The following is a 27133-nucleotide window of genomic DNA, read 5'->3' on the forward strand; positions in this document are numbered from 1 at the left end:
TGACTTTTTTATGCATTGTACATTTCTAAATATTTTATATTAGAGCGTGAGTGTCATTCATGTAGGGAAATTATTTGGAGTACCACCTGGTTAGGATGACGTGGTTGCCTTTGATTTTCTTTATCATGTAGGCAAAGATTTCCATCTTCCTTGTGGAGACTTTAAAAAAAAAAAAAAAAAAAAATTAATTTAAGGTAAACTTGTTCAAAAAATTATTACAATTTAAAAATAGCACTTGAAAGATTAAAAAAAAAAGAAGGTAAATTATAAATATATTTTTTGAAATTTACTTAAAATACAAATTTCATCTTATTATTTAGAAATTACAAATATCCATTGTTAAAAAAAATTATTTAAGTATTGAATCAGATTATTAAACTAAAAAAAATTTAAACTGAATATTTTTTTTATTATTATTATTAATTTTTTGGGGTAAATTTGAAATTTCACCAATGGTCTGTCTTATCCTTGTAAATTACTACCCCAAACAATCTTGTCCTGTTTATTTTTCCCAATAATCAACGAATTGTGAATAGAATATATCGAAACATAGATAGCACCAAACACCCCCATGTTCTCATCTTTCAATTATTTGAGAAATTACCATAAAATTCATGTTATGTATGAGATTAAATAAAAATTAATAATTTATTTAAAATTAAATAATAATTATAACTTGTAGGAGTTTATAAAAAAAGTTATCTTATTTAAAATATAATAATAATTATAACTCGTAGGAGTTTATAAAAAAGTTATTTAAAGATGGCGAGTTAAGCAACTTTGTACAATTCTATCCCTATTTCTCTTTATTTTAATATTTTAGTAAAAAAAGTCGAATTTGAAAGAAAATTAAAATTTTAGAGCTAGAAAGGGAGTTAATTTTTGCTGTAGTGAAAATTTGATATTGAAATTTTAATAGATTTCAGTTGTGGTGCGAATTTTACACGGTGGCAGTGGTGAATTTTGGTGCAAGGTAAGGTAGGTTCAAATTTTTAGTTAAGAAGATAAGTGAGATGTGGCCTAAACTTTAGTTTTTTTTTTTCTTTTCATTTTTCATTAAATTTCACACACACATATATATATATATATATATATATTTAATCTTTTAGTATTTAGAAGAATAAGTGACAAATATTAATGACATCATATTTAGAAGAATAAGTGACAAATATTAATGACATCATTAGTAAAATTTGGTTTATAAACTAAAAATACACTAATAAAATAGGATAAGTAAAAGTTAAATTTTGGTACAATAAGTTAGGTGCATTTTAAAAGTAAAAAAATTGATTAATATATTTAAAAATTTTACTAAAAATAAAAAAAATATGAAATTTAAAAATAACTCAATTAATAAAAAATTTGAATTAAAAAATTAGAACCAAACAAAGTGATTCTTATTTGAAAAATTATTAGATAATTTTAGATCACCCACAAAATGCCAATGCTAGCATCCTGCTATTTTCTGATGCACCAATACAAATAGTGACTTCCACCCTCTCAATTATGAGAAAAGTTAGGGATCATGAAAATTTTTTCATGAAAATGATCATGAAATATTTATGATCCTTAGATTACCTTGATTAGTGTGTGGTGATTTATTCTAAGTGTAATCCAATGGTCACAAAACTTTCATGATTATTTTCATGAAAAGTTTTTCATAATACCTAGCATTACTGCTCAATTATTAGCCATTGTTTGGAATGAGCTAATTTAGTTTGATTTTTTTAATTTTTTTTGATTATTTTAGACTAATTAAAAAAGTTTCGTTTGGAATAATATTTTGATTATTTTTTAATTTGAATGTGAGGATTGTAAAAGAAAAAATAAAATAATTATGATTTAATGTAATATTTTATCTTATTAACTAAATTAATCTATTTTATCTTAATTTAGTCCAATCATATTGCCAAACCACCCTAAATTAAAATTAAATACGAGTGTTGCTATTATCACTCCATTAATTATTTTAAACCTTCTATTTCTTTGGACCTCTACTTATAAGTTGTAAAACTCTTAAAATTTATTTTCTTCTCTCAAATAATATTGAAATTATTCTTGTAAAAATATTTTAGGCGTTCAAATACACATCCCACACCCCAAAAAGCCTCTAACCCACAACGAGATTTGCCAATTTATTTGATTTTTTTTTTCTATTACCTATCTTCATACACACAACACAATCTACTTTCATACTTCGCTAATTGATTTTATGTCATTCATCCATAACCCTATTGTACTTAAAATTATTATTATAATAATAAACATTAAAAATTAAAAGTCTAAAATAATTGACGAGGGCTAATTGCAGGAGTACTCCAAAAATTTACTCCCGTCGCTCACTTCACTCCACCAATCACAGACATTCTTTACACGCCACTTGACCTGACCGGAGGACCAACGAAGAAATAACTTCTCCTAGAAAAGGCACAGCCCAGCAGCAGAGCACTCAAAATCCATCTTTGTATTTGTTTCCGATTAAGCATCTCTCTTTGCTCCATCCATCAATCCATCTATCCATCGAAGCTTATTTCGGAATCATTATTAAGCAAAAGAAAGATGGCTGAGATATCTACCCTCATCTCCGATGCTGAGGGGATCATGGATTCCTTGATTTCACTATCGGCTGAAAAGATCGAACTGGTTTGGAGTTTTGGAAGGCTTGGAGGCAGGTTGGAATTGATCCAAGCTCTGTTACATGATGCTGAGAACCACCGAGGAGGAATAAGCCTGGAAACCATGCAAATTTGGCTGAAGAATCTCAACTCTGCTGTTTACAGTGCTAATAACCTGTTAAATGGTCTTGCGGCTGAATTCCTGTCACCAAAGGTGCAGGTGTGCAACTTCTTCTTCTTTTGTCTCTCAAATCCACTCCCATTTCGTCTCAAGGTGGTTCATAAGGTCAAGAATATCAATTTATTGTTGGACAATCTTTACAAAGAAGGAAATGGAATTGGTCTTAGATCAGCTGATCAGCCCTTAAATGCTGGTTCTGTTGGACCTAGAAGTTTCAATTTCAGGGTGACTCACCCCTTTGTAGATGATTCACAAGTTGTTGGAAGGGATGGTGATGTATCAACGGTGGTAGACATGTTACTTGCCTCCTATGACACTGGGGATGATTTATCAGTCATTGCCATTGTAGGAATGGGTGGGATGGGTAAGACAACCCTTGCTCAGTTAGTTTACAACAATGAGAAGGTTGTGGAGAATTTTGGTGACCAGAGAATGTGGATTTGCGTCTCTGCTGATGATTTCAAAGTTGAAAGGCTATTGAACGTGATGGTCGAGTCTCTCACTGGACATAAATCCGAGACAGAGAATGTTCAAGGAATAGTGAGGAAGCTTCGAGAAAAGCTAAATGGCAAAAAATATTTGCTTGTACTAGACGATGTTTGGAATGAAAATCCAGACAAATGGGAGCTCGTGAAAATTTCTTTGCTAGGAATTGGTGGCTCCAAGGGAAGCAAAATTCTAGTCACAACCCGTAATATGAACGTGGTATCTACCATGGGAACGGCTCCATCTCTCACTCATAATTTAAATGGACTATCAGAAAATGATTGTCGGACCCTGTTTAGAAAAATAGCATTTGCAAATGGTGGAACCAATGAAATATGGAGTTCAATTCAACCGACATCTGACCTCATCTCCACTGCTCAGGGGATCTGGCATTCCTTGATTCTACTAGCGGCTGAAAAGATCAACCTAGCTTGGGGTTTCAAGGACAACCTTCAAAGGCTTAAAGAGAGGTTGGTATTGATTCAAGCACTGTTGCGTGATGCTGAGAACCACCGACGAGAAAACCTAGAGACCATTCAAGTTTGGCTGAAGAAACTCGACTCTGCTGCTTGTAGTGCTGATGACGTGTTGGATGAACTTGCATTTGAAGTCCTTCGACAAAAGGTGGAGGTACAAAACCTATTAACAAGGAACAACAAGGTACGCAACTTCTTCTTCTATCTCTCAAATCCACGCCCATTTCGTCTCAAGATGGTTCATAAGGTCAAGAATGTCAATTTATTGTTAAACAATCTTTTCAAAGAAGCAAATGGCATTGGTCTTAGACCAGCTGATCAGCTCTTACATGCTAGTTCTGTTGGACCTAGAGATTTCAAGTTCAGGGTGACTCACCCCTTTGTAGATGATTCACAAGTTGTTGGAAGGGATGGTGATGTATCAACGGTGGTAGACATGTTACTTGCCTCCTATGACACGGGGGATGATTTATCAGTCATTGCCATTGTAGGAATGGGTGGGATGGGTAAGACAACCCTTGCTCAGCTAGTTTACAACAGTGGGAAGGTTGTGAAGAATTTTGGTGACCAGAGAATGTGGATTTGCGTCTCTGATGATTTCAAAGTTGAAAGGCTATTGAACGAGATGCTCGAGTCTCTCACTGGACATATATCCGAGACACAAAATATTGAAGGAATAGTGAAAAAGCTTGGAGAAAAATTAAATGGAAGGAAGTATTTGCTTGTACTAGACAATGTTTGGAATGAAAATCCAGACAAGTGGGAGCTCTTGAAATTTTCTTTGCTAGCAATTGGTGGCTCCAAGGGAAGCAGAATTATAGCCACAACCCGTAGTATGAACGTGGTATCTACCATGGGAATGGGACTGTCTCTCACTTATCATTTAAAAGTAATGTCAGAAAATGATAGTTGGACCATGTTTGCGAAAATAGCATTTGCAGATGGCGGACCAGCAGAAACTCAGAATTTGGTGGCTATTGGCAGAAGAATGGTTGAAAAGTGTAAGGGTTTGCCAATAGCGATAGAGTCACTGGCAGGTTTAATGTACTTGCAGCAGTTTGAACATCAATGGGTGTCAATTGAAAACAGTGAAATATGGAGTTCAACTGGAATAAAAAACGAAATTCTTCCGACATTAAGACTAAGTTTTGATCACTTACCATCATCATCTTTGAAACAATGTTTTGCGTATTGTTCTATGTTTCCAAAAGGTTTTGAATTTCAAAGGGATGAGTTGATTCAGCTTTGGATGAGTCAAGGATATCTTCAACCTTCTTCGGAGAGCAATTTGGAAATGGAAGATGTTGGTAATGATTATTTTAATATTTTGTTGCACAATTCTTTACTTCAAGATGTTAAATTGGATGAGTACAATAATATTACTAGTTGCAGAATGCATGACCTTGTGCATGATCTCGCAGTGGATGTCTCAAAGGGCAAATGTTTGACTTCGACTTCAACATATATTGTTCGTGACCTAATGTATCATCCTGAGCTTCAACATCTATCATTGGATTTTATGGAAAAAACAAATTTTGAAATCCCGAAAGAAAATGTTGGAAAATTAAGGACACTATTTTTAAAAGTAAATCTCCCTAAAAACATTGCAGAAGTCAAGTCTATACGTTCCCTGAATTTGGTACATTGTGATTTCAAAGAGTTGCCAAGATTGGTAGGGAAGTTCATGCACTTGAGATATCTTGATCTTTCAAGGTCATCTATTGGGACACTGCCAAATTTTATCTCCAAGCTTTACAATTTGCAAACATTGAGACTTCCATCTTTTAAGCATTTGGAAAAGCTTCCAAAAGAATTCTATAAGTTGGTTAGCTTGAGACATCTTTATATTGATGATACAAAAGAGAACAGGGAATTGATGCCAATGATGATAGGGAAGTTGAAGTCTTTGCAGACATTACCATTCTTTGTTGTTGGTGAGGACAAGGGCCATAAAATTGAAGAGCTGGGTAGCTTAAGCGAACTAAGAGGTAAATTAATGATTTACAATCTCCAACAGGTGAAAGGCAGGGAAGAAGCAGAAAAGGCAGATATGTTAGGAAAACCAAACATTCGTGAGTTGGGATTTCATTGGGATAGGGACAGCACAAAATCTGATATCAACGAGTTGCATCTTTCAACAGCTGACATTAACCACGAAGATGTGTTGGAAGGACTTGAACCTCACTCAAATCTCAAGGGTTTAATACTCAACAATTTTAAAGGACGAAGTTTTGCATCGTGGGTGATGAGTAGAGATGTGCAGTTGCTTCAAAATTTAGTGAAAATCAAATTAACAAACTGCACAAGATGTGAAGAAATCCCACCACTCGGACACCTTTGGCATCTTGAGGTTGTTGAATTGGTTGGATGGAATAACCTAAAATGTATTGGTCCTGAATTCTATGGTCACAGTGTCGTTGTTAATCAAGATAATGAAGGCATTGTCTCCGGTAGCTGTAGTGGAGCAGTAGTAGCAGCACGAGCACCAGCAGTCGTATTTCCAGCACTGAGAAAACTCTATCTAGATGATATGCCAAACCTAGAAGAATGGTCTGGTCCTCGGGGATCACCGTCATCATATTCATTGCCCAACGACACCACGATGTTCTTTCCTCGGCTTGAGGGGTTGTATATTGGGACTTGCCCTTGCTTGACTGCAATTCCAGGTCATTTGTTATCCCTGCAAGAATTGATTTTTGAAGGAGATATGCAGCGACAGTTTTGGGATGATGGAAAGACGTATAGCCCTTTCTTGAGTGTAGAGCTATCTTGGGATTCAGAATCGAAAAGTGATGTTTTATTGGTAGATTTGCTTGTAAAAAACATCAGAACAGTAAGAATGCTGACAGTGAAGGAATTCTATCAGCTATGTTATTTGGCAAATAACCTACAAAACCTTGAGTCTCTCAAGGGCTTAAAGATGGACCGTTGTCCTAATCTAACGTCTTTAATTAAAGAAACAGAAGTGTCCAATTCTAGCTGTTTAACATCTCTTCAATGGCTTTCAATTTCCCGTTGCTCAAATTTGACATGTTTACCAAAGGGGCTGCTACAACAAACCCTGGTAACATTAGAGATAGAACGGTGTCCGAATTTAATAATGGTCGATCCAGATGAATTATGCAGCCTCGCATCCCTTCAGAAGTTGATAATTCTAGAATGTCCAAGATTGGTGAATTGTTGGGATGAGAGGCCGCTCTGCTTAACAAGCCTTCAAAAGTTGGAGATAGGTGGCTTCTTAGAACAGCTTGAATATTTCCCCTGGCCCTCCACAAGTGCTGCTGTTACTTCTACTAGTACTACTACTACGACAGAGGTTGATGATGATATGAAGGACACCAAATATCACCCCCACCCCCAACATTACCCCTTCATCTCCTTGGTGTCTCTGACTTTGTCAGGGTGGGAAAAGCTCAAGTATCTGCCTCATCAACTTCAGCACCTCACTAACTTGGGAGACTTGTCAATTGAATTCTTTGATGGGTTGGAAGCTCTGCCGGAGTGGCTGGGTAACCTTTCATCTCTTCATTCTTTGGAGATTGAGTATTGTCAAAACCTAAAGAATCTTCCCACCCCAGAAGCAATGCAATGCCTTACCAATTTACGATCTTTGAAAATTAAAGGTTGTCCCCATCTACAGGAAAGATGTGCAAGGGAAAGCGGCCAAGAATGGTACAAGATTTCCCATATTCCATCCATCAACATATCCCACATTGAAGATTATCCCTGAGATCGGTAATTTATTTCTCCAATTGCCAATATTTGTGATTTCTTCTCTTCTCTTCTCCTCTCACCCCTATCCCCACAACCCCTTTTTGTTTGTTTCGTTTTAGTTTATTATTTACATTATTTTCTTCTTCTACAACTTTTTTTAATTAAAAAAAATCTTCTTACAATTTTATAAGTTATGGGCAATCTTATCAGTTGTAATTTCCTTCCCACCGCCCCTTTCTTTAATTCTCCATAAGATCTATTCTCACGATTTTAAAAATGATAAAATCATTCGACTGTTACTTTTATAATGCTCTACTGAACCATACTCTTTGTGTGTATGGATGTGTTAAAAAAGTAACATATTGAAATTGTTATGTAAAGTAATTCCATTGACATGATTTGTTGGGTTTCAGGTTATGAGACATTTGTGTGAGCTCAAGTGTAACAGTTTCCTCTGCAAATCTACTTCTTCAAGATCAAGCATGAAAAGTCTTCTGCCAATTATGTAATTTCTCTCTGTCTCTAACCAAACAAACAATTTAATTAACTCCTGAAAAAAAATTAGTTAACATCCTCTCTCTCTCTCTTTAAGGTCCATTAGCCATAATCCAGCTTTTTTGTATATTAAAATTATACATTTTATCTGATCTCAAGTATGTGATTTATGGTATCTTCACATGAGTATGTAATAATTTATAATATTTTTCTTATTCTTTGAATCTTTTACATTTATGTTTTCCTTTTCTGTTTCCAGGTTTAACTATATCTTTGTGCTCCCACAAATTGCTATGTTACTTGGTCATGGACTCCTATGCCTTCTTGGGAGAGGTCATCTTCCTAAGCCTCATAATAGAAAGCATTTTATATGGTAATGACTAATGAGAACACCAATATGATTTAATTTTGTTGAAATATCATCAAGTTTGTTTGATTTAGCATATCATTATTGAGTAGTTCTTCAAATGAAGTTACCGGATCCATAACTGTCTCTTCTAAACTCAGCATGTTCAGCTAAATCTCATAAAGTTTCTATATCCACAACTAACTTCTTCAACTCAGATTGAAAATTTTTAGATTTGAATTTTTATTTTAATAAGCACTGAACATGACATGCTAAAATATTTGCCATCAATAATTGCAGTTCCATATGCTTTAGTGTCTTTTATTCATTCTAATTCTAACTTCTAAGAGTGAGATTATAAATAGCCTTGTGACATTGTGTAACTTCTACAGAGTCTACAAGTAGTTCCAGTTATGCTTGAAGTGTAAGTGCTGGATTTATTGCCTGCCAGCAGTACAATCAATAAGTGCAAGCCATTAATAGTTGATGTAGGGAGAAGAGGTAATCATTGGTGCAAACTTCCTTGGTTGTTCCTTGAATGTTATTAGTCAGCTAAGTAATCTGTTTTAAAGAATCAGATCTATGTTATGCAAACTTCCTAGGTTGTTCCTTGAATGTTATTAGTCAGCTGAGTAATTTATTTTGTAATTTTCAAGCTTAATAGTTCCACTTGTCAGTTGAAAATTCTTTCATCAAGTGAAAAACTAAATAATTTTTTAATAAAATTTGTTCAAAACGATTTCCTGCTTAGCTTTGAGTCAAACTATGATTTTCTATGTTTGCGTTGCATCCATCTTTATGACACGAATGCTGTTATTATTGAAGACATATGAACTGAATGAGCTGATTTTTGGAAAATGGGGAGAGGAAAATGACTTCCTACATGTTGCAGTCAATTAGTTTTAGAGTTTGATTTTATACTTTGTTTTCAGAACATTATTATGTTATCTGCAATAGGCCAATTTTCGGTATTGTCAAATTTTAATTTTATGGATTTTTATCTATCCTAAAAAATCTTCTATATATTTTATTAAGATGGCTGCTACAACAAACCCTTGTAACATTTAAGATAGAATGGTGTCTGAATTAATAATGGACAATCCAGATGAATAATGCAGCCCCACATCCCTTCAGAACTTGACAATTGTAGGATGTCCAAGATTGGTGGGTTGTTGGGAGGAGAGGCTATTTTTCCTGACCAGCCTTCAAACATTGACAATAGGTTACTTCTCAAAGGTGCTCAAATATTTCCACTGGCCTTCCACCGTAAGTGCTGCATCTGCATCTGCATTTGCTTCCACTTCAGCTTCAGCTACTGCAACTGCAGAGGAGGTTGATGATACCAAATATCACCCAAACCCCAAACACTACCCCTTCATCTCCTTGGTGTCTCTGACTTTATGCGGGTGGGAAAGGCTCAAGTATTTGCCTGATCAACTTCAGCACCTCACTACCTTGAGACACTTGTCAACTGATTTTTTTCATGGACTGGAAACTCCGCCGGAGAGCCTGGTTACCCTTTCATCTCTTCATTCTTTGAAGCTTTACAGTTGCGAGAATCTGATGAATCTTCCCACCATGGAAGCAATGCAATGCCTCACCAATTTACGATCTTTGACAATTAGTGTTTGTCCCCTTCTAAAGGAAAGATGCGCGAGGGAAAGTGGCCAAGAATGGCACAAGATTGCCCATATTCCATCCATCCAGATCTGGTAGATTTTTATAGGAACTTATTTCTCCAATTGTTATCCAAATTCATGATTTCTTCTCTTCTCTTCTCTTCTCACCCCCACCTTCCCAATGCTGTTTGCTTGTTTCCTTTTATCTTACAACCCCTTTTTGGGTTTCAGGTGATGAGACATTTGTGTGAGCTCAACTGTAATGGTTTCCTCTACAAATGGCGAATCTTCTTTGGCAACTAGTAGTTTATTAAACAGAAGTCGATACAAAAGGAGTGCATTTGCTTTCTATTTTCAATTTTAAGTTCATTCGATCTTTTGGTGGTTGTTTTGTGAATTCCATTTTGCATTTACTGTAACATGTATATACAAACATGATGATGTTATTTCTCCTTTTTATGCTTTGTTGGTTGCTGAACCACAGGACAAAACCTGGGACAGATTAATATAAATATTCATTTCACCCAAGTGTGTTTTCTGTTCTTAATCCCTTGTTTCTTTCTTAATGAAAAACTGATGCATTCCCTATTATATATATGTAGTGGTTAAAACCAAAATGCTTGTCTGCAAGTATACTGAAAAATGTAAGATTCAGACTTTCCGAACTTAGATCTGGCCTATTGTTTGGCCACCTCTATCTAGAGCTACAAATGAACCGAGTTGTTCACGAGTTCGATTCGGTAAGGGCTCAATTTGGCTCAGTTCGTTAAGTAAGAGTCACCTGAGTTGAGTTGACATTTCCAATTATAACACTTTGGTTAATCATATTGATTTGTTACATGTGCAGAGGTAGTTTGAGCAGGAGGCAATTAATCTAACGATGAAGTTGCAACGACAATCTACTTGGAGGATTGAATCATGTATGTAGTTCTTGTTTGGAGTTCAAATTGTATGATTCAGTTCAATTCAATTTTAATTTTATCTGTTAATGCCTGCCTTTTTCTGCAAATGGGCTATATATGTCAGTTTCTTTGTTTTGAGACACTTCAATATATGATCTGTTACTTGGAGCATCTAACAAATTACCTATAGCATTCTGTCACCTTTTCTTTGTTTATTTTATTTATTTATTTATTTTTTGCTGTTTAATCTCCAAATCAAGTTTGGTTCATGTACAGAGTTAAATAACCCATCAAGTCATCTCTAACTCATCTGGAAATGTGTATTCATGTATCGATTATTTTGCATGTGAAGCCAAAAGAATAATTTTGTCTAAAGTTTTGGGTCACAAAGATCAAGTGCAGCACAAGATTTGCAGGTGGTATTCTCCCTCTATCCCTAATTGATTGACTATGGCATTTTTATAATTAGCAAACGCTAATCTTTCTTTATTGAAAGAATTGGCTTAATCACTATCTGATATTTGAATTGAATGAAGGTAGCTTGCTGGAAATGGGAGCCAATAAAACATATGAAAATTGCATATTTGATGCCTTGAATTTTGAATTATGTGGAGCTTACTCTAGGAATGGCAACGGGCGGGGCGGGGCCGGGAATCACCCTCCTCATCCCCGATCCCCGAGTGCCAAAATCTCCCCGGCCCCGACCCCGATCCCCGATGGGAAACTCATCACCTCCCCCGCCCCCATCCCCTAACGGGGATCGGGTTTTCCCGACCCCGAAATATCCCCAACAGTTCTCAACACACACACACACACACACACAAGAATTGTTCAGATCAACAACCATCACCAACAGCAATAGATACATATATATATATATATATAACAACAGATGTATATATATAACTTTAAAAAAAAAAAAATTGTTCATCAACAAGAGAGAGAGAGAGAGGGCTTCTGCAGATCGAACCACGGTCTGTCCAGATCCAGATTGTTAGCTTCAGATCGATCGGAGATGAGAGAGATCGTTCCATTGGTAGCTTCATATCACAGTCTGTCCAGCAGATCTGTCCATCTTCAAACTTGTCCTATATACGGGGCTGCGACACGGTGAGATGAGAGAGATGAGAAACATGAGTGAGGGAGAGAGAGACGAAAGAGATGAGAGGCGTGAGAACAGAAGCAGTGAGGGAGAGAGATATGGGAGAAGCAGTGAGATGAGAGAGATGAGAGACGTGAGTAAGGGAGAGAGAGACACAAGACATGAATGAGAGAGAGAGAGAGAGAGTAGATGAATCAAAGATAAAGTATATATATAATATATAAATCATTCGGGGGACAAACGGGGCCGGGCTCGGGGTCGGGGCCGGGGCGGGCCGGGACTGAAACATGTATCCCCGTCCCCGGCCTGAATATTATCGGGGATTTTTTTTTATCACCATCCCCGGCCTGTCGGGGGTATTTTTCGGGGAATAACCGTTATATTCGGGATCGGGGGGTCGGGTCCCCATTGGGCCGGTTTCAGATTGCCATCCCTAGCTTACTCTTGGGTTCTTAGTTTAAAGTGATTGGTCTAGGATACTTCATGCAAAAAGCATCAAAGTTTGTAGACACTTATAAATCAATTTGTGTCTTTAGGCAGTGTCCTAAACCAAGAACTTTAAAGTTTTTAGACATTGATAAATCTATTTGCAAATGGAGGAACAACAGAGACTCAGAATTTGTTGTGCTCATATTCTCCCAGTCAATTCCTGCCTTTTTCTGCAAATTGGCAATCCAGCATTCTGTTGCTTTTTCTTCTTTTTCTTCATTTCCTTATCAAGTTTGTGTATTAATGTGCAGAGAGTATCACATGTGAAGCAAAAAGAATAATTTTGTTTATAGTTGTGTCACAAAGATCAACTGCTGCTCAAGATTAAGTCGTATTCTCTCTCTCTCTCTCTCTCACATTTGATCTAGTTATCTCATCTTTGGCAAAATGCAGGCTAATAACCTAATGTTCATGATTGGCTATCTTATCCAAATTAAAAGAAATCAGGTGAAGAGAACTAAAAGAAATGAAAATTTCATTGCAATATAGAAGAGTTTTAAACTTTCAATTGTTTCGATGGTATTATGTTCTTTTCATTTATTCTGTACTTCAGTCTCTTTCAGAATCTAATTTTTGTGTTAACAAATAATTCTAATCTTACCATTTGAATCGGGAGCCAACATATGAAAATTGCTTACTTTAATGCCTTGATTTATGCAATTATAAGCCTACTCTTGGGTTCTTAGTTTAAAGTGCTTGGTCTTGGGTTCTCCACCCGATAAGCATCAAAGTTAGTAGACATTTATAAATTGCTTTGTGTCTTTAGGAAGTAGCTGCTTGATCAACTTCAGCGCCTCATTGCCTTAAAAGTGTTATCAATTGAAGATTTTGATTGATTAGAAGCTGTGCCGGAGTGTCTGGGTAACCTTTCATTTCTTTCATTCTTTGAAGCTTCAGAATTGCGAGAATCTGATGAATCTTCCTACACTGGAAACAATGCAACGCCTCACCAATTTATGATCTTTGCATACTCATAATTTCCATGATTTCAGACAACAGCAGCTGTCCTGACAGTGTCTTAATACAATTTGCTAATCATTCATCACAGTGGCAGCGCTAAAAAGATGCATCATTGAGCTGAGGTTTATGTTGACAAAGAAAATGACAGTACTATTAATAATTTGTAAACATTTATATATTATTAATTTGTGAACATTTATAATAATACTATTCTGTGAGTCATCTGAGGCCTCTAGATCCTATTGTGAAATCAATTCTATATATTTTTTTTAGTGACTTTAGTTTATGAGAAATGCTATGCATCCCTAAAAAGCTACTAAATTTTCTACACACTAGTCACATTTAGCACTGCTCATAATGGTCGTTACTTGTTGGCCGATTTCCTGTCATACAATTGATGTGAAATAAATAGGAAAAATGATTTATTTTTATTTTTTTTATTATTGTTATGCTTTTATTGACGTTGAATCACATTATATCAAAGTTTTTAACGGCGAATGCGTACCTCGAGGCATTTTACCCTTATGAGGCGAGACGTAAGCCTCAAGGCATTGAGGCGTAAGCATTTCAAATTTCAAATTTTAATATTTAGTGAATAAATTAAATATTTTAAAATAGTAAAAAAATAAAAACAAAATTAAATATAAAAGTGTAAATACTTTTCACTTTAATGCGTTGAACATTTTACTGCATAGAAGGAAGTTTTCCTTCACTGAAAGTGAAATTGATATTCTTAACTTCAATGATTGAGCTTCTCACTTGACCATTAACTATATTTTTTCTGAATTGATCATTTACTTAATTTTTCTTGTAAAATATAGTTGCAAAAAGGGATTTTTTTTATTTTTTTATATTTAAACAATCCAATAGACTAAGTTTAACAAAAGCCCAAGGCAACCTTTGCATGTGCATACTCCTCACATGTTTATACGCAAAAAGCGTACAAAGCGCACCTAATGCGCATGTCTCAAACTATGATGCGCAAGCCTTTGGGGAGTAATGCTTAAAAATCAAAGTCTTGATGCGTTTTACTTTAGCCTCAAGGCGAGGCGAGCCTCAGGAAAGCCTTTTAAAACTCTGCATTATATAATCAATTCTCTGTTGTTGATTATCCATGTTCTTGTACCAGGTTAAACAATTACATATATGCTTTTGTACCAATTTAAGTCATTATGCCTTGTTCTTGAGATGATAAAACTACATAACCATTCTAATTGTAATTTGGTGTGCTCATATTCTCCCAGTTAATGCTTGCCTTTTTCTGCAAATTTGCAAATATAGCATTTTGTTGCCTTCTATTTTGTCATTTCCTTATAAAGTCTGTGTATTCATGTCAGAGAGTATCACATGTGAAGCAGAAAGAATCATTCAGTTTATAGTTTTGTGTCACAAAGATTGAGCGCTGCTCAAGATTTGCATGTGGTGTTTATTTTCTCGCTCTCTCTTTCTCACACACATTGATCTAGTTATCTGCTCTTCAACAAAATGAGAGCTGATAACCTAACGTTCATAATTGGTTATCTCATCCAAATTAAAAGAAATCAGGTGAAGACAAAACTAGAAGAAAGGAAAATTTCATTGCAATATGGATGAGAGTTCTAAACTCTCAATTGTTTTGAAGGTAAGTTTTCTTCATGTGCTCCATGTACTTCAGCACCTCATGGCCATAAAGAGTGTTGTCAATTGAAGACTTTGATGGATTGGAAGCTCTGCCGGAATGTCTGGGTAACCTTTCATGTCTTCATTCTTTGAAGCTTCAGGATTGCAAGAATCTAATGAACCTTCCTACTCTGGAAACAATGCAACGTCTCACCAATTTATGATCTTTGCATACTTTATAATAATCTATACAACAAGAGAGGGAGGCTTTTGAATCTTGATAAGACTTTTGTCTATTTGTCAAAATATACACCATTAGATTGATTTAATCCAATGGTTGAAAATGTCTCTCTCCTTTGGACATTTTAATGGTTGAGATTAGTTTGGGTAAATATCAATGCTTGAGATCAGTTTGGGTAAATATCAATGCTTGGGTGAAAATGTCTCTCTCTCTCTCTCTCTCCCTCTCTATCTCTCTCCTTTTTTCTCACCCTTAGACGTCTTCACTGTTTCTCTCTCTGATTTTGATTTCAAAATTTGAAACTCTATTCTCTCTCTCTACAAGTTTGATCTCCCATGGTGCCAACACATCACATACCCATACCCAACAACACCACAACTCACCTCTCTCTCTCTCTCTCTCTCTCTCTCTCTTCACAAAACCCATTTTTTGGGTATCTTTCAATTCTATTTAAATTCTTTCATTTCTTGATTGGGGAGTTTTGCCATCTCTGTTTTTGAAGTTTATTGTGAAGTTTGTGAAGCGGTGGAGGATCTTCCTTTTTTTTTTTTTTTTGCAATCGATTTCTGGTTCCAGAATTTTCGGCGATTTCAGGCTTGATTTGGGTTTTCAACGGCTTTGATCGCTGTTTTTGTGTGATTGTAGTGAGAGAGAAAGAAATATGTTGGGTTTATCGAGGTTTATCGAGATATGTTAGGTTTATCGATGGCTGAAGGGGGATCTCATTGCTGCTCTAAAAAGAAGGACGATATTTGCGGTGATGGTTGCGATAAGGTATTATATATATATATATATATATATTGTTATTACTATTAATTGTTGTTATTGTTATTATATATATATTTTTTCCATGACATTGTTGGGATTTGTTACTGTCAACAATTTTTGTTGATTTTTGGGTTTTGGGTTAGTCATGGTTTGTTTGGCTGCTGAGAAAGTGTGCAAAAACAAAGGACTAGATGATTTTGACTTTCCAACTTTTTCCTTATTTGGTTCCCTCAAAAACCCAGAAAGAAAGATGAAAAAGAAAACTAACCCATTTTATTTTATATTTTTTGGAAAGCCTTCCGTGATTGTGTTGGTTGAACCCTAACTTTCAATTGAAATACTATTCACTTACATTCTAAGACACATGTACATTGATATATATCATATATATACATACTTACATACACATCTGTAAACCATGTCTTTCCAATTTATGTTTTCATGTAAAAGCTTAGAATCTGTTATTATATATGGAGAATGAGAACTCTTTTACATCTCAAAGAAATCCATCAAGAAATGCAAGGTACGGGTGAACAACATATACCCCTTTCAAAATTTCTGCATTGTGTTGTTTGCTTACTCAGATTACAAAATCCCCCCGAGTTTAATTTTCAATCTTGGGAATAGTTGCAACCAATGTCTCAATTTCGGTTGATTTGTGCTTTTGGGTCTGTCATGCGTCATTTGGTTGCTGAGAAAGTGCAAGGAAAGTCTAGATGATTTTGACTTTTCAACCTTTCCAAAACTATGCATTGTGTTGTTTGCATACCCTGATTACAAAATGCCTTCAAGTTGTATTCATATTTTTAAGTTAGTCCCTAATTTTTATACTACATTGATTATGGTGAAAAAGTTCATTGTCAAATTCAAAGCTCTGTACCAATCCAAAAAAAAAAAAAAAAAAATTCAAAGTTGTGTGTATTGTATTGACTTGGACAGTGTTTGAAGTATGTCTTAATAAGGGAGGAAGGTTTTTGAATCTTGGAAGGTTTTTGAAGTATGTCTTAAAAAAGATTTTTATGTCATTTGTTTCTCATTTGGGTTTGATTGTGTTTCTCATTTATATTATGTGATTTGTTTCTCATTTATATTGCCTCAATTAAAATTTTACACATTTCAACATGATACGTATAAATTACAATTATGTCATTTGTTTTTTTTGTTTGAAGCCACAGAGATCATCAATTGAAGAGTTGGTTGCACATATTTTTCTTTGTTTTTTTTCTTTGATTTTGAATAATTAATAACTGTTGATTTGTTGATTACAGTTTAACTGTTGATTACGGTTTGATTTTTCTTCGATTTTGAATAATTAATAACTGTTGATTACGGTTTGATTTGTGGAAATTTGTGGAAATTTTCAAGAATTGAAAACTGTTTTCATTCACCACCTTAAGAGAAAAACTTCATTCAAGAATTTAAAAATCAGCCACTCTTTATTTATTACCAAATACCTGTAAGTATAATAGTCTGATATGAATCATGATTATTAGTTGCCAACAAAAAAAAAAAAATCATGATTATTTGTTTTTTTTTTTTAAGCCTTATTTTTTGTCCTCTTACATTTTATTATTATTCATAAGGTTGTCAATATCAGCAAAAGTGCATGAAAAAGAAAAGATCATATGAATTCATCTAATATTCATCAACTCTTAATTTTTTCTTTGTTCAGCCACAGAGATCATATTTTTCTTTGTTTTTTTTTTCTTGAGTATTGTTTTTCTTTAATTCTGGGTGCACTTTTATGGGTTTTGTTAATTTTGGGTGCACTTTACTTTAATTTTGTGCAACTATTGTATTGAGTTACTCTATTGAATGGTTGTTACCAAAATGTTCGAAACCCATTCTTGGTATCTTCTCTCATATTGATTTAGTAGGAATTATTGGAAATAAGAAGAATGTTCTGCATTTTTTGATAATGCAGAACATTTCTGAGTGTTTATTCTTACTTGGACATGCATGTTGTTTATTCTTAATTTTTGATATTTTTCTTTTATACTATCTGTTTTCTGTTTTTAACCTGATGCATATGGATAGGTAGATGGAACTTACATAATATCGAAAATTTGGTTCACAAAGTATGTACACTAGCTTGGGACTCCACAGAATAACATGAAAAAAGCTGCTTGAGGGCATCAAGTTTGCAGTGCCTTTGATAGTTTGATTTATTTTTCATGGTGCAATTAGTGATCCAATTTTGTAAAAGAATTCTTCTACCAGATTTTGGAAATTTAATAGTTCAATTTATTTTTTGTGGTGCAAATTAGTGATCCAATTTTGTAAAAGAATTCCTTCGCTATATCCTTCGATTAAAATTGCATTTTCTACTTTATTTGTCTATTGTTTCCTTTCTATTTTTAGAAAAATAGACTTTCTAGATGTAATTCTATTTAATGATTAGCTTTTTCCCCTTGCAGGTGTGGTTTATGGCAGGGTTTTCACACATTTTTTTGTTGATTTTTATGAGGTCAGTCATTTTTTTCCCTGCATTACTTAAAGCTATCTGTTGGCTTGCTGAACTCAATAGGGTTTCTAAGAATCATTGTGGAGTTTCTGAGAATAGTCAATTAAATTTTTTACGAATTTTACTTCAACAACGTAAAACTTAATTACAATGGATTATTTTTATTTGGTAAATTACTTTTATAAGTTTTATTGCACAAAAACAACAAAGCAAGGCATACCCCATAGCAAACAAAGAAACAACAGTATCAAAGAACCTTAAAAGCAATCAAGACAAGAACACAAGTAGAAACCATCTAATCAAAGCAATAAAGACAAGCAGAACCTTAAAAGAAATTCCCATAAGTTACAATCATGCCTATTCATTCCTCCAAAAAATTCTGGAGTTCCTTTCAATCCAAACATGATATATAGGGGCAACAAACAATAATGTTCCCAAATGGGCCTTCATATTTGTTGTGTGTTATGCAACAAAGATGAGGAGAATCACTATTCATATTTGTTGTGTATTTCATGCATGGCTGATTTCATCTCATCAGGATAATTTACTTTTGTATATTATTTTGGCCTTTTTAAAAATAATAATAACAATAGAGATTGGCCCTAATTATGCTTTGCCAAATCTTTACAATTTACTCATGATTGTCCATACTGTCCTATGCATCTCTCACTCATGCTTATGTATGCCTTTAAATGTTTAGGTGTTCATGTCTTCTGTCATATTTACATGCTCTTCTGCAATTCACTTGCAGACTGAATATATGCATATTTATTTCCAATCATATTGATAAGTAGCTATTATTGCAGGTTATTGGAATTGATCTTTTGTCACAATCTCTATTGCTAGCTATAGTTGAACTTGCTGAGGATGGGCGTTGGAGGGTTCGACTTGCAATAATAGAGTACATACTTTTATTGGCAAGTCAATTAGGTGTGGGATTTTTTGATGATAAGCTTGGTGCTCTCTGTATGCAGTGGTTGCAGGATAAGGTCGGTGCTGTTGCCCACTCTCGACAGTTTTATCTATATATCAAACTCTATACTTTTGCCAACTGTCAATAACTTAAAGCAGTCAGAACAAACTTACTTTGACATAAAAACTGCCTATCAGTCAAAAGTGAGCTATTGGCTCAATATAATGTAATAGATTTGCTGCTCTATTTATTTGAAGTGATTACCTTTCAAGGGAGTCCATATTTTCTTTTCTTTGTTTGGTGATTATCATTGTTATGTTGGTAAAATTGAATGATAGAGATGCGATCAATCTGTTCTACAAATTGAGCATATGAGGGCTACATTCAATATTTATTCTTTTGGTCATTTATTTATTTTTTATTCTTTCAAATTAGTTTATTACAAAGTTTATCGAATTATTATTTTTTTGATATGCATGTAGGATAGGAGTATGATAGCTATGTGTTTGTGTCAAAGCCAATTTAATTACTTATTCCAGTAAATTAAAGGATTAGTTTTTTTCCATTTTACTTGAAGATGAAATATCATTTCTGATAAGCTAATTTAGTAAACGCATAACCAAACACATAACTCGAAACTCCATACTTACTTTATGCTTGAAGTAGTTTAAACCTGCTTTATACTTTTAATTAGATGATTACGCATAATGGTACCTCATAAGTGAAGAAGAAGGTGGTTTCACTTTCAACCCTTAATGTTTGTTTTCAACTATCCACTTCTGTATTTATTTTATTTTATTTTATTTGTGTTAAAAAAATAAAGTTATCTTAAAATGATCCTGTAGAAAATGATCATGTACAAACATTATGGTACTTTGATTAATTGTTTTATTTCTTTTGTTTTGATTGCTATATTTCTATAAATCAATTTCTAATATATGATTTCCCTCTTGCTGCAGTTCATGAATTTTTGACGCAGTTTATCAGTTTCTATAATGAAAGGTATTCAATTTTTTATTTATTTATTTCTCTCATAATATTTTTCATTAAAGTTTTGATAAATATGTCATTTCCTTTCTCCCTCTAATCATTAGTTTTTTCCCAAATTTTAGTTTGTTATTTTCTGCTATTTTCATATTGTGTTGTGTTTTTTTGCTGGTGGTCATCAATTTCTAGGTTCTCAATATAATCAAAGGTATAACTCTCTCACACAATTTTTCTTTATTACATCTCTTTCATTACTTATATAATTTTGATAAAAGTTAAATTGTTTGGTTTGTTACTTTTTTAGTTATGTTTTAAACAAAGCTCCCTTTCCATTTGCATAAAAGATAGGCAAAATGGGACTAATGAGCAGTAAACCACGATTAAAAAAAAAAATAGTATTACTCAAACTTTTTGCTTTTATTTGCTTTTTTCACTAGATTATTTTTCTTAATCTTTCTTTTTTCTTATGGAGCTTAGTAAAGGGTGTTGTAGTAGTCTTTGTAGCTTTTTTGTTAGTGGTTTTGGTGAATGTTAAAGTAGTGGAATGAAATTGAATGGATTAGTATAACCTATGCACTGTACACTAGATTTCTTTTCCCCCTATAAGAAAGTGTTGGCTTGGCCATTACATATTTTGGGGATTGTTGAGAGTGTGTTGAAAATTTAAACCAAAAAGAAAATGTGCATAATGAGGATTGAAAAATTGAAAAAAGAAAAGAAAATGGAAGATAAACATAGATAAATCTCTTTTCTTTTTTTTTGGTGAACACACAAACTAATCTTAGGTAACAAAATGCCTTTCTTAAGACAATATACGTTGGTAAATTTTGAGTTACTTTGGAAATAACTTTGTGCTTAGTTTTGGAATCCTCCATTGTCAAAATAAAAATTGATGTCTAATTGTCTTTTAAATTGGTTTTTCAGGATTTACAAATTTACATTTTATTTAAGAGAAAACTAAAGTTGTAGGTTCTTTTTTTCTCTCTATTTCTGTCTTCTCTTTTTTAACCTCTTGGAATATGAGGACAACAAAATCGTGGTGTAGAGTTTTTGTTGTCCCATTGTTCTTCTTGCCTGGTTTAGTTAGTAAAGGAAAACAAGTGTTTTCATTTTTTGTCAAGTACATAATAAATGTAGTAAAACTAGATAAGGAAATATGTGAAGAAAGCGAGTTGGACTGTGTGTGATGGCAAGTGGGGTTTGATAAATGATAGATGCTTTTGAGTAGTTAGAAAGTTTATTACATATTATGTGATGTTGATTTGAAAATACTGAACATTAGACATTTTTATTTTAATCCATCTAATCTAACTTTATTATTATTTTTCAAATTTAATTTTTATTTTTTTTTTAATTTCAGGTATCGATATTAGAATGGCTATTGAACGACTTTCAAATCCTTTTAACTTTGGCCAATTTTTAGGGCAACAATTTCATTTTTAAAATTGTCTTAGTTAATGTATTTGATGGCTTCTTACGAAAAGTACAAAATAAAGGAGAAATAATCTTGGGATTAATCTTCTCCTGTCCAATTTTATTACGGGTATACACTATCATCCCAACTTTAATCTTGGGATTAATCTTGGGACAAAATGTTTGGAGATATTGGGATTAATCTTGGGATTAATCCCAACATCAATTTTATAGCAATTGTCATCCCAACATTAATCTCAAAATGTTGTCATTTGGGTTTACCATCCCAACATAGATGGACATGAGTGATGACCCATCACTACTGATTGTCCTATATATAATGCAAAGGACTCCCAGATTGGGGACACACTAATAGACCTTTTTGAGACTCCTTTAGCTTTGCCATTCTATGTCAATAACTCAATTTTTTTTTTAATGTTTTTTAATTTCCCAACAGTGGCTTCAAGACCCATTGTTCAACACCAAAATAGAGATATTTTACATTGTCTATTGAATTTCCCTTTTTTTGCTCTTGATCGTTGTTGTTGGTTAATTATGTTGTTTGGATTTATTGTTTGAATTTTGAATCCTGAAGGATTTGTTGTTTGGATTTGTTGGTTGATAATTTTTGTATTATTTTTAAGATTTCATGTACAGGACACAGTGCTTCCCTTTTGCAATAGTCAGCCTTCTATTTGACATGTAACTTTATAGAGATATGTCCAATTTTGGAGTTAATAATAATGTATTTTGGAGTTGAGCACATCTCAAACAGTGGATGTTTTATTTCTAGGCTTTTAAGTCTGTAGAAAATTTGTCAAAAATTTACTAAATAGGTTTTTGTTTTCAAGCTTCTTTTTTCTCCTTCCTTGAAAGTTCAAACATTGAATTTGCATTTGCTTTGATTGTTGGAAAACTTTGTTCTTTACCTGCTCGCAAAACTTTTTGCTTTATTGTTGACTGTAAATGAAATAACATAACAGCAACTTAAAGATCGCATAAACACGTAATTAAAAAAAAATAAAACTATTTGGGCAATAATTGAATTTCATTTGAAAACTCACCTATGTTCTTACAAAGTTTAATTTTAAATCCCTTCATTTGATTGGAAACTTCCACAACTTCTGTGAACTTAGATAGATGTTTTCGAGTTTGTTTTATGGTGGGTCACCAAAGCTCAACAATGGTTGTTTGTCTATGCCATTTTCTTAGTATAGAAATAGGGATTTTCAGATGGAAGGCATAATTTTCTTGCCATTTTATTTTTAAGATAAGAAGGGTTGGGATTACAATTATATTAAATTAATAATTGATAATTGATAATCTATTAAATAGTATTGAGATTACAATTATATTCTAACCCTATCATTATTTACGCCGTGCCTTTAGACACGAGTATACGCTAGTGGAAAGATGTGCAAGGGAAAGTAGACAAGAAACCACCGTATGGATTTTTTATATTGAAATTTATCACGTGATGACTTTTGTATATGCTTACTTACTTTCATCATATATATGACATGCTTCATGGATAAACTATGTTCATCTCTCCCTGGGAGGAACTAAACAGATTGTATTTATTTATTTTAAATATTACTCCCTCCGTCCCAAAATAATGGTCCCTTTTGGGGAATCTAACTTTTTTTGATAGTACAATTATTGCATTTGAAAAAAGTTGATTTTCCAAAATTATCCTTTTGATAGTACATATTTTGGGAATATCAATGCATAATTGTACTTTTTATATTGTTTATTAATTTAAAAGAAGGGTAAAATAGGAAATTTATATTATTTTTGTACTTGATTTTTGAAGAGGGACTAATATTTTGGGACAATGAAAAATGAAATAAGGGACTAATATTTTGGGACGGAGGGAGTATAAAGAAACTGACAATGTACTCTAATTTTCCAGACTTCGGCGATTTTCTTTCCCATAATTTCAGACATCAGCAGCAGCCCCAACCATATCTTGATACAATTTGCTTATCATTCATCATAGTGGCATTGCTAGTAGTGGCAACAAACACATCATTGAGCTCTACTCTCAGAGGTTTATGTTGACAAAGAAAATGATACAAGTGCTTCAAAGATTTGGCTTTTATGCATTATAATTTTCTAAATATTTGTAGTAGACGTTGAGTCATCTGAGGCCTCTTGATTCTATTGTGGAATCATTACTTTTTTTAGTAGTAACTTTAGTTTATAAAACAAAAGTCATTGAAAAGGAGTGTGCGCTTTCTTTAGTTGAAGTCAGGATCATTCTTTTAAACAAAAGTAAAAGCATTCCTATTCAACACAACAGCGAAATACTCCAAAGAGATCCTACAAGTAGTGGTTGTTATTTGTTGCATCAATTGCGATTTTCCTGTTTTGCAATTTATGTGAGATAAATAGATTTTTTCTTTCCTTTTATGTCGCTGAATCAAATATATAATCCTGCCCAGATTAGCAAAGATGTTCATTTATCATAGATCATCACCTCTCATTTCTAATTTTGAAACGACAAATGGTGGTTGAAACCTAAGGCCTGTCATCAATCATTCTTTTATTACAAATTTGTCTTACCAACAAATTATAATTTTGTCCTCGTCCCTAACCACTGACCTCACCCCACTTCCATCACAGCCACCATTCTCTCCTACCATCCCAAGTTTTGGCGACCCTCCGCAATCTCATTTGCGCCTCCCCAACTCCTCCTTGTGACCCTCACCCCTACATTCCCCACCTCCCTCACCACTCCGTTGATGAGGAGGGGGGTCACCATTGGCCAGAGGTGAGGAACTGCTAGGATAGGAGTTGCATGGATGGGGATCCAAAAAAAGATAAATTATTATTATGGTGGATGTTTAAAAAAAAAATGATAGGAAGCAATTTTGGTGAGTGGAAGTCTATAAAGTAGGGATTTCAAAGAAATAAGATGGGTTACTAGTAGCACCCTAAAAAAATTGTTAACAAAATAATGTTTTCGCGTTTGCAATTATGTTAACAATTTTAGCAATTTTTTTTTTTGAAAAAGAATTAATAAGAGATTATTTACAAATATAAAGAGAATTAAATCTAAACAATTCTAATTGAACAACTATAGAAGTCCAACAATCGCCTAACAACGAGGCCGTGAAGAATAAACAAGCAATAATGTTACAAATCTCAACAACATTCTCAACAAAAAACACAATAATTTTGAAGAAAATTATCACTTTTTACCTTTTGGCAAGGATTAACCCTTTGAAGTATATAGAAAGGAAAATGATTTACAGCCCTAAAATCCCTCCCCCTAATCCCCCTAATTTCCTTTTCTGGAAACTGTTTTCTTTTTCTTTTCTTTTTTTCTTTTTTTTTTTTTTTACTTGAAATGGCATTTCGGGGGATTCGAGTTCCCCCGTTTTCGGGGGATGAATCACTGCCGATATAGAAATGGCCAATTGAGCTAATCAAATTGAATTTTTAACATCCCATTTGAAATTAGTTTAATTTGACTCAAATTTAAAAAATTTAAGATTAAATGGACAAAATTAAAATTTACAAATTCCATATTAATCCCTTACTAAAAAATCCGTGCAAATTCAATGATATTTCATACAACAATTCGATGCCCTTTCTTGGAATTAAAACATCAAAATCAACTTATTTTTTATTTTTTTAAAACAAAGACAAAATTTCAGTTGCAAAATATTGATTCAATATTTTCTCATGCTATTAGTAAAAAAAACTAATAATAATAAACAATCATGCTATGATATGACCTGTCACGCCCTCAAAATAAACCCATTATATACATATACAATTGACATGCATTATTTAAAGAAAACAATTTATTAATTCATTCATCAGAGTATTACAAAATAAAAGCATTACATGTAACATCGAATAAAATGCCCTACAGGCTTACATCTTTCCAAGCCAACCCTTGGATACAAAAAGATGAGTTATAACTCAATACAAGAAAAGCTCTAGGCTTGGATGTTTACATGTACTAATAAATAAAGACAATTAACTAAAGATAGTCTTCAAAATCCAAGTCCCTTCCAAGCTAAGTCCTTGGAGGTAGCTTATCACCTGAACCTGAAAATGATGTTCCCATATAGGGTGAGCCACAGCCCAGTAGAAATATACTAAACCACATATAAGCAATGAATAAAGCAATAGCATTCAACAGGTGGTTAACCAAGGTAACCAATTACTTCATTTTACAGTCTCATGACACTATTGTCTAAAACACGTTTTACTTTCCAATTTGATCAACATGGCTCAGAACCTGGCCAAACTTACAACACTGAATTACATATATCATATTCACATCCTTCCAATATCAACAAACAAATGAGACTCAAGCTCAAATCAAAACACTTCATACTTCCAGATTGATACACATTTTAGTGCTGTATCAATAAAACACTTCTATATAAATAAGCACACATAAAAGTGATGCTAATGGAGTCCATCCCCTATCTCCTCCCAAACAAAATCCGGTTTAGAGGTCCATCCCCTATCTTCCCCTAAACCGTGGAGTACATCCCCTATCTCCTCCCACACAAAACAATGTATGCAAATGCAATGCTCCATCAACACACATATTTTCTGTATCAATGCAATAGACAAAATTAATGACTTAACCAATGTGATTAGTTTCAGTTATTCCTAATCCGCATGCAATGTCTACAACAATTACGACTATCCTCCACCGATAGCCCAAAACAGTTATTTCTAAACTGAAAATAACTATGTCAACAATTCAATAGACAAATGTTTCAAATTATCCAACTACGCCATTTAATCCATAAATTCCCCAATTCCATGAATTTAACCATCTTTTCCCAATTCCATGAATTTACCCATACAAATTAATTTAATAATACAACCAGGGTTTTTCCCAAAATTTTCCAAAGTATCCCCAACATATCAAAATACCAAAACTTAGAACAAAACCTATAAAATGGAGTAGGAAATCCCTACCTCGAAGAAATAGCCCCAAAAGAGAAGATGGAGATGAAAGCCCAAACTCCAAAGTGCTCCAAACTACCAACAATTCAGATTAAATGGAATCCCTCGACTCACTCTATCTTTTTAATAAAGGATCTAAGGTAGAAACTCACTCTAAGTAGATCAATCCTAAGAGAGAAGGTGTGTAGAGGGAGAGAGAACTCGTACCTAGGGTTTTGGAATCTGAAAGGGAATGAAAAACTGATCTGAAACGCGTTGCTGCCTAATTAAACCTGACCGGCTCGCTCGAGCGAGGACTTGGTCGCTCGAGCGACCAGACACAGAAAAGCTACGCTCAAGCCAAGAAAACCTTGCTCGAGCCAACAACCCAAAAGCTCGCTCGAGCGAAAGAAAACTCGATCGAGCGAAGAACTCAAACCCTC

At 33.8% G+C, this 27133-nt stretch overlaps 2 protein-coding genes and 1 non-coding gene across 8 annotated transcripts; all 3 read left to right on the forward strand.

Annotated features, from left to right (window-relative positions):
• The first annotated feature begins 2339 nt into the window (after positions 1-2339).
• Positions 2340-13609, forward strand: LOC114283896 (putative disease resistance protein RGA1). 4 transcript variants are annotated; one of them, XM_082874859.1, is made up of 7 exons: positions 2340-7493; positions 7886-7977; positions 8227-8340; positions 8706-8814; positions 10535-10672; positions 10780-10852; positions 13192-13609. In XM_082874859.1, the coding sequence occupies exon 1, from the start codon at positions 2560-2562 to the stop codon at positions 7486-7488; it is 4929 nt and encodes a 1642-aa protein (XP_082730985.1). In that variant the 5' UTR covers positions 2340-2559; the 3' UTR covers positions 7489-7493; positions 7886-7977; positions 8227-8340; positions 8706-8814; positions 10535-10672; positions 10780-10852; positions 13192-13609. The 4 variants fall into 4 exon arrangements, with proteins under 4 accessions (XP_082730985.1, XP_082730987.1, XP_082730986.1 ...); XM_082874861.1 differs by lacking the exon at positions 10535-10672; XM_082874860.1 differs by lacking the exons at positions 10535-10672; positions 10780-10852; positions 13192-13609 and adding an exon at positions 9464-9603.
• Positions 7889-10389, forward strand: LOC145793633 (uncharacterized). Its single transcript, XM_082876498.1, has 4 exons — positions 7889-7977; positions 8227-8340; positions 9432-10025; positions 10164-10389. The coding sequence occupies exons 1-4, from the start codon at positions 7889-7891 to the stop codon at positions 10165-10167; spliced, it is 801 nt and encodes a 266-aa protein (XP_082732624.1). The 3' UTR covers positions 10168-10389.
• A 1797-nt stretch (positions 13610-15406) lies between the features above and the next one.
• On the forward strand, positions 15407-24240 carry LOC114282258 (uncharacterized). Of its 3 annotated transcripts, none has more exons than XR_014333152.1 (5): positions 15407-15999; positions 18411-18460; positions 19264-19446; positions 20330-21322; positions 23683-24240. It is a non-coding gene; the product is annotated as an uncharacterized LOC114282258 (transcript). The 3 variants fall into 3 exon arrangements; XR_014333153.1 differs by lacking the exon at positions 23683-24240 and having other exon boundaries at positions 15412-15999; positions 20330-20372; positions 20547-23641; XR_014333151.1 differs by having other exon boundaries at positions 15418-15999; positions 20330-20372.
• The last annotated feature ends 2893 nt before the right edge of the window (positions 24241-27133 follow it).

Source organism: Camellia sinensis, chromosome 6, assembly GCF_055761805.1.
Source record: "Camellia sinensis isolate YWXY chromosome 6, ASM5576180v1, whole genome shotgun sequence".
NCBI lineage: Eukaryota > Viridiplantae > Streptophyta > Magnoliopsida > Ericales > Theaceae > Camellia > Camellia sinensis.

Coding starts and splice junctions, on each gene's coding strand:
- LOC114283896 (XM_082874859.1), top strand. CDS start 2,560: ATGGCTGAGATATCTACCCTCATCTCCGATGCTGAGGGGATCATGGAT.
- LOC145793633 (XM_082876498.1), top strand. CDS start 7,889: ATGAGACATTTGTGTGAGCTCAAGTGTAACAGTTTCCTCTGCAAATCT. Junction 7,978..8,226: donor AAAAGTCTTCTGCCAATTAT/GTAATTTCTCTC, acceptor TTCTGTTTCCAG/GTTTAACTATATCTTTGTGC. Junction 8,341..9,431: donor AATAGAAAGCATTTTATATG/GTAATGACTAAT, acceptor TGAATAATGCAG/CCCCACATCCCTTCAGAACT.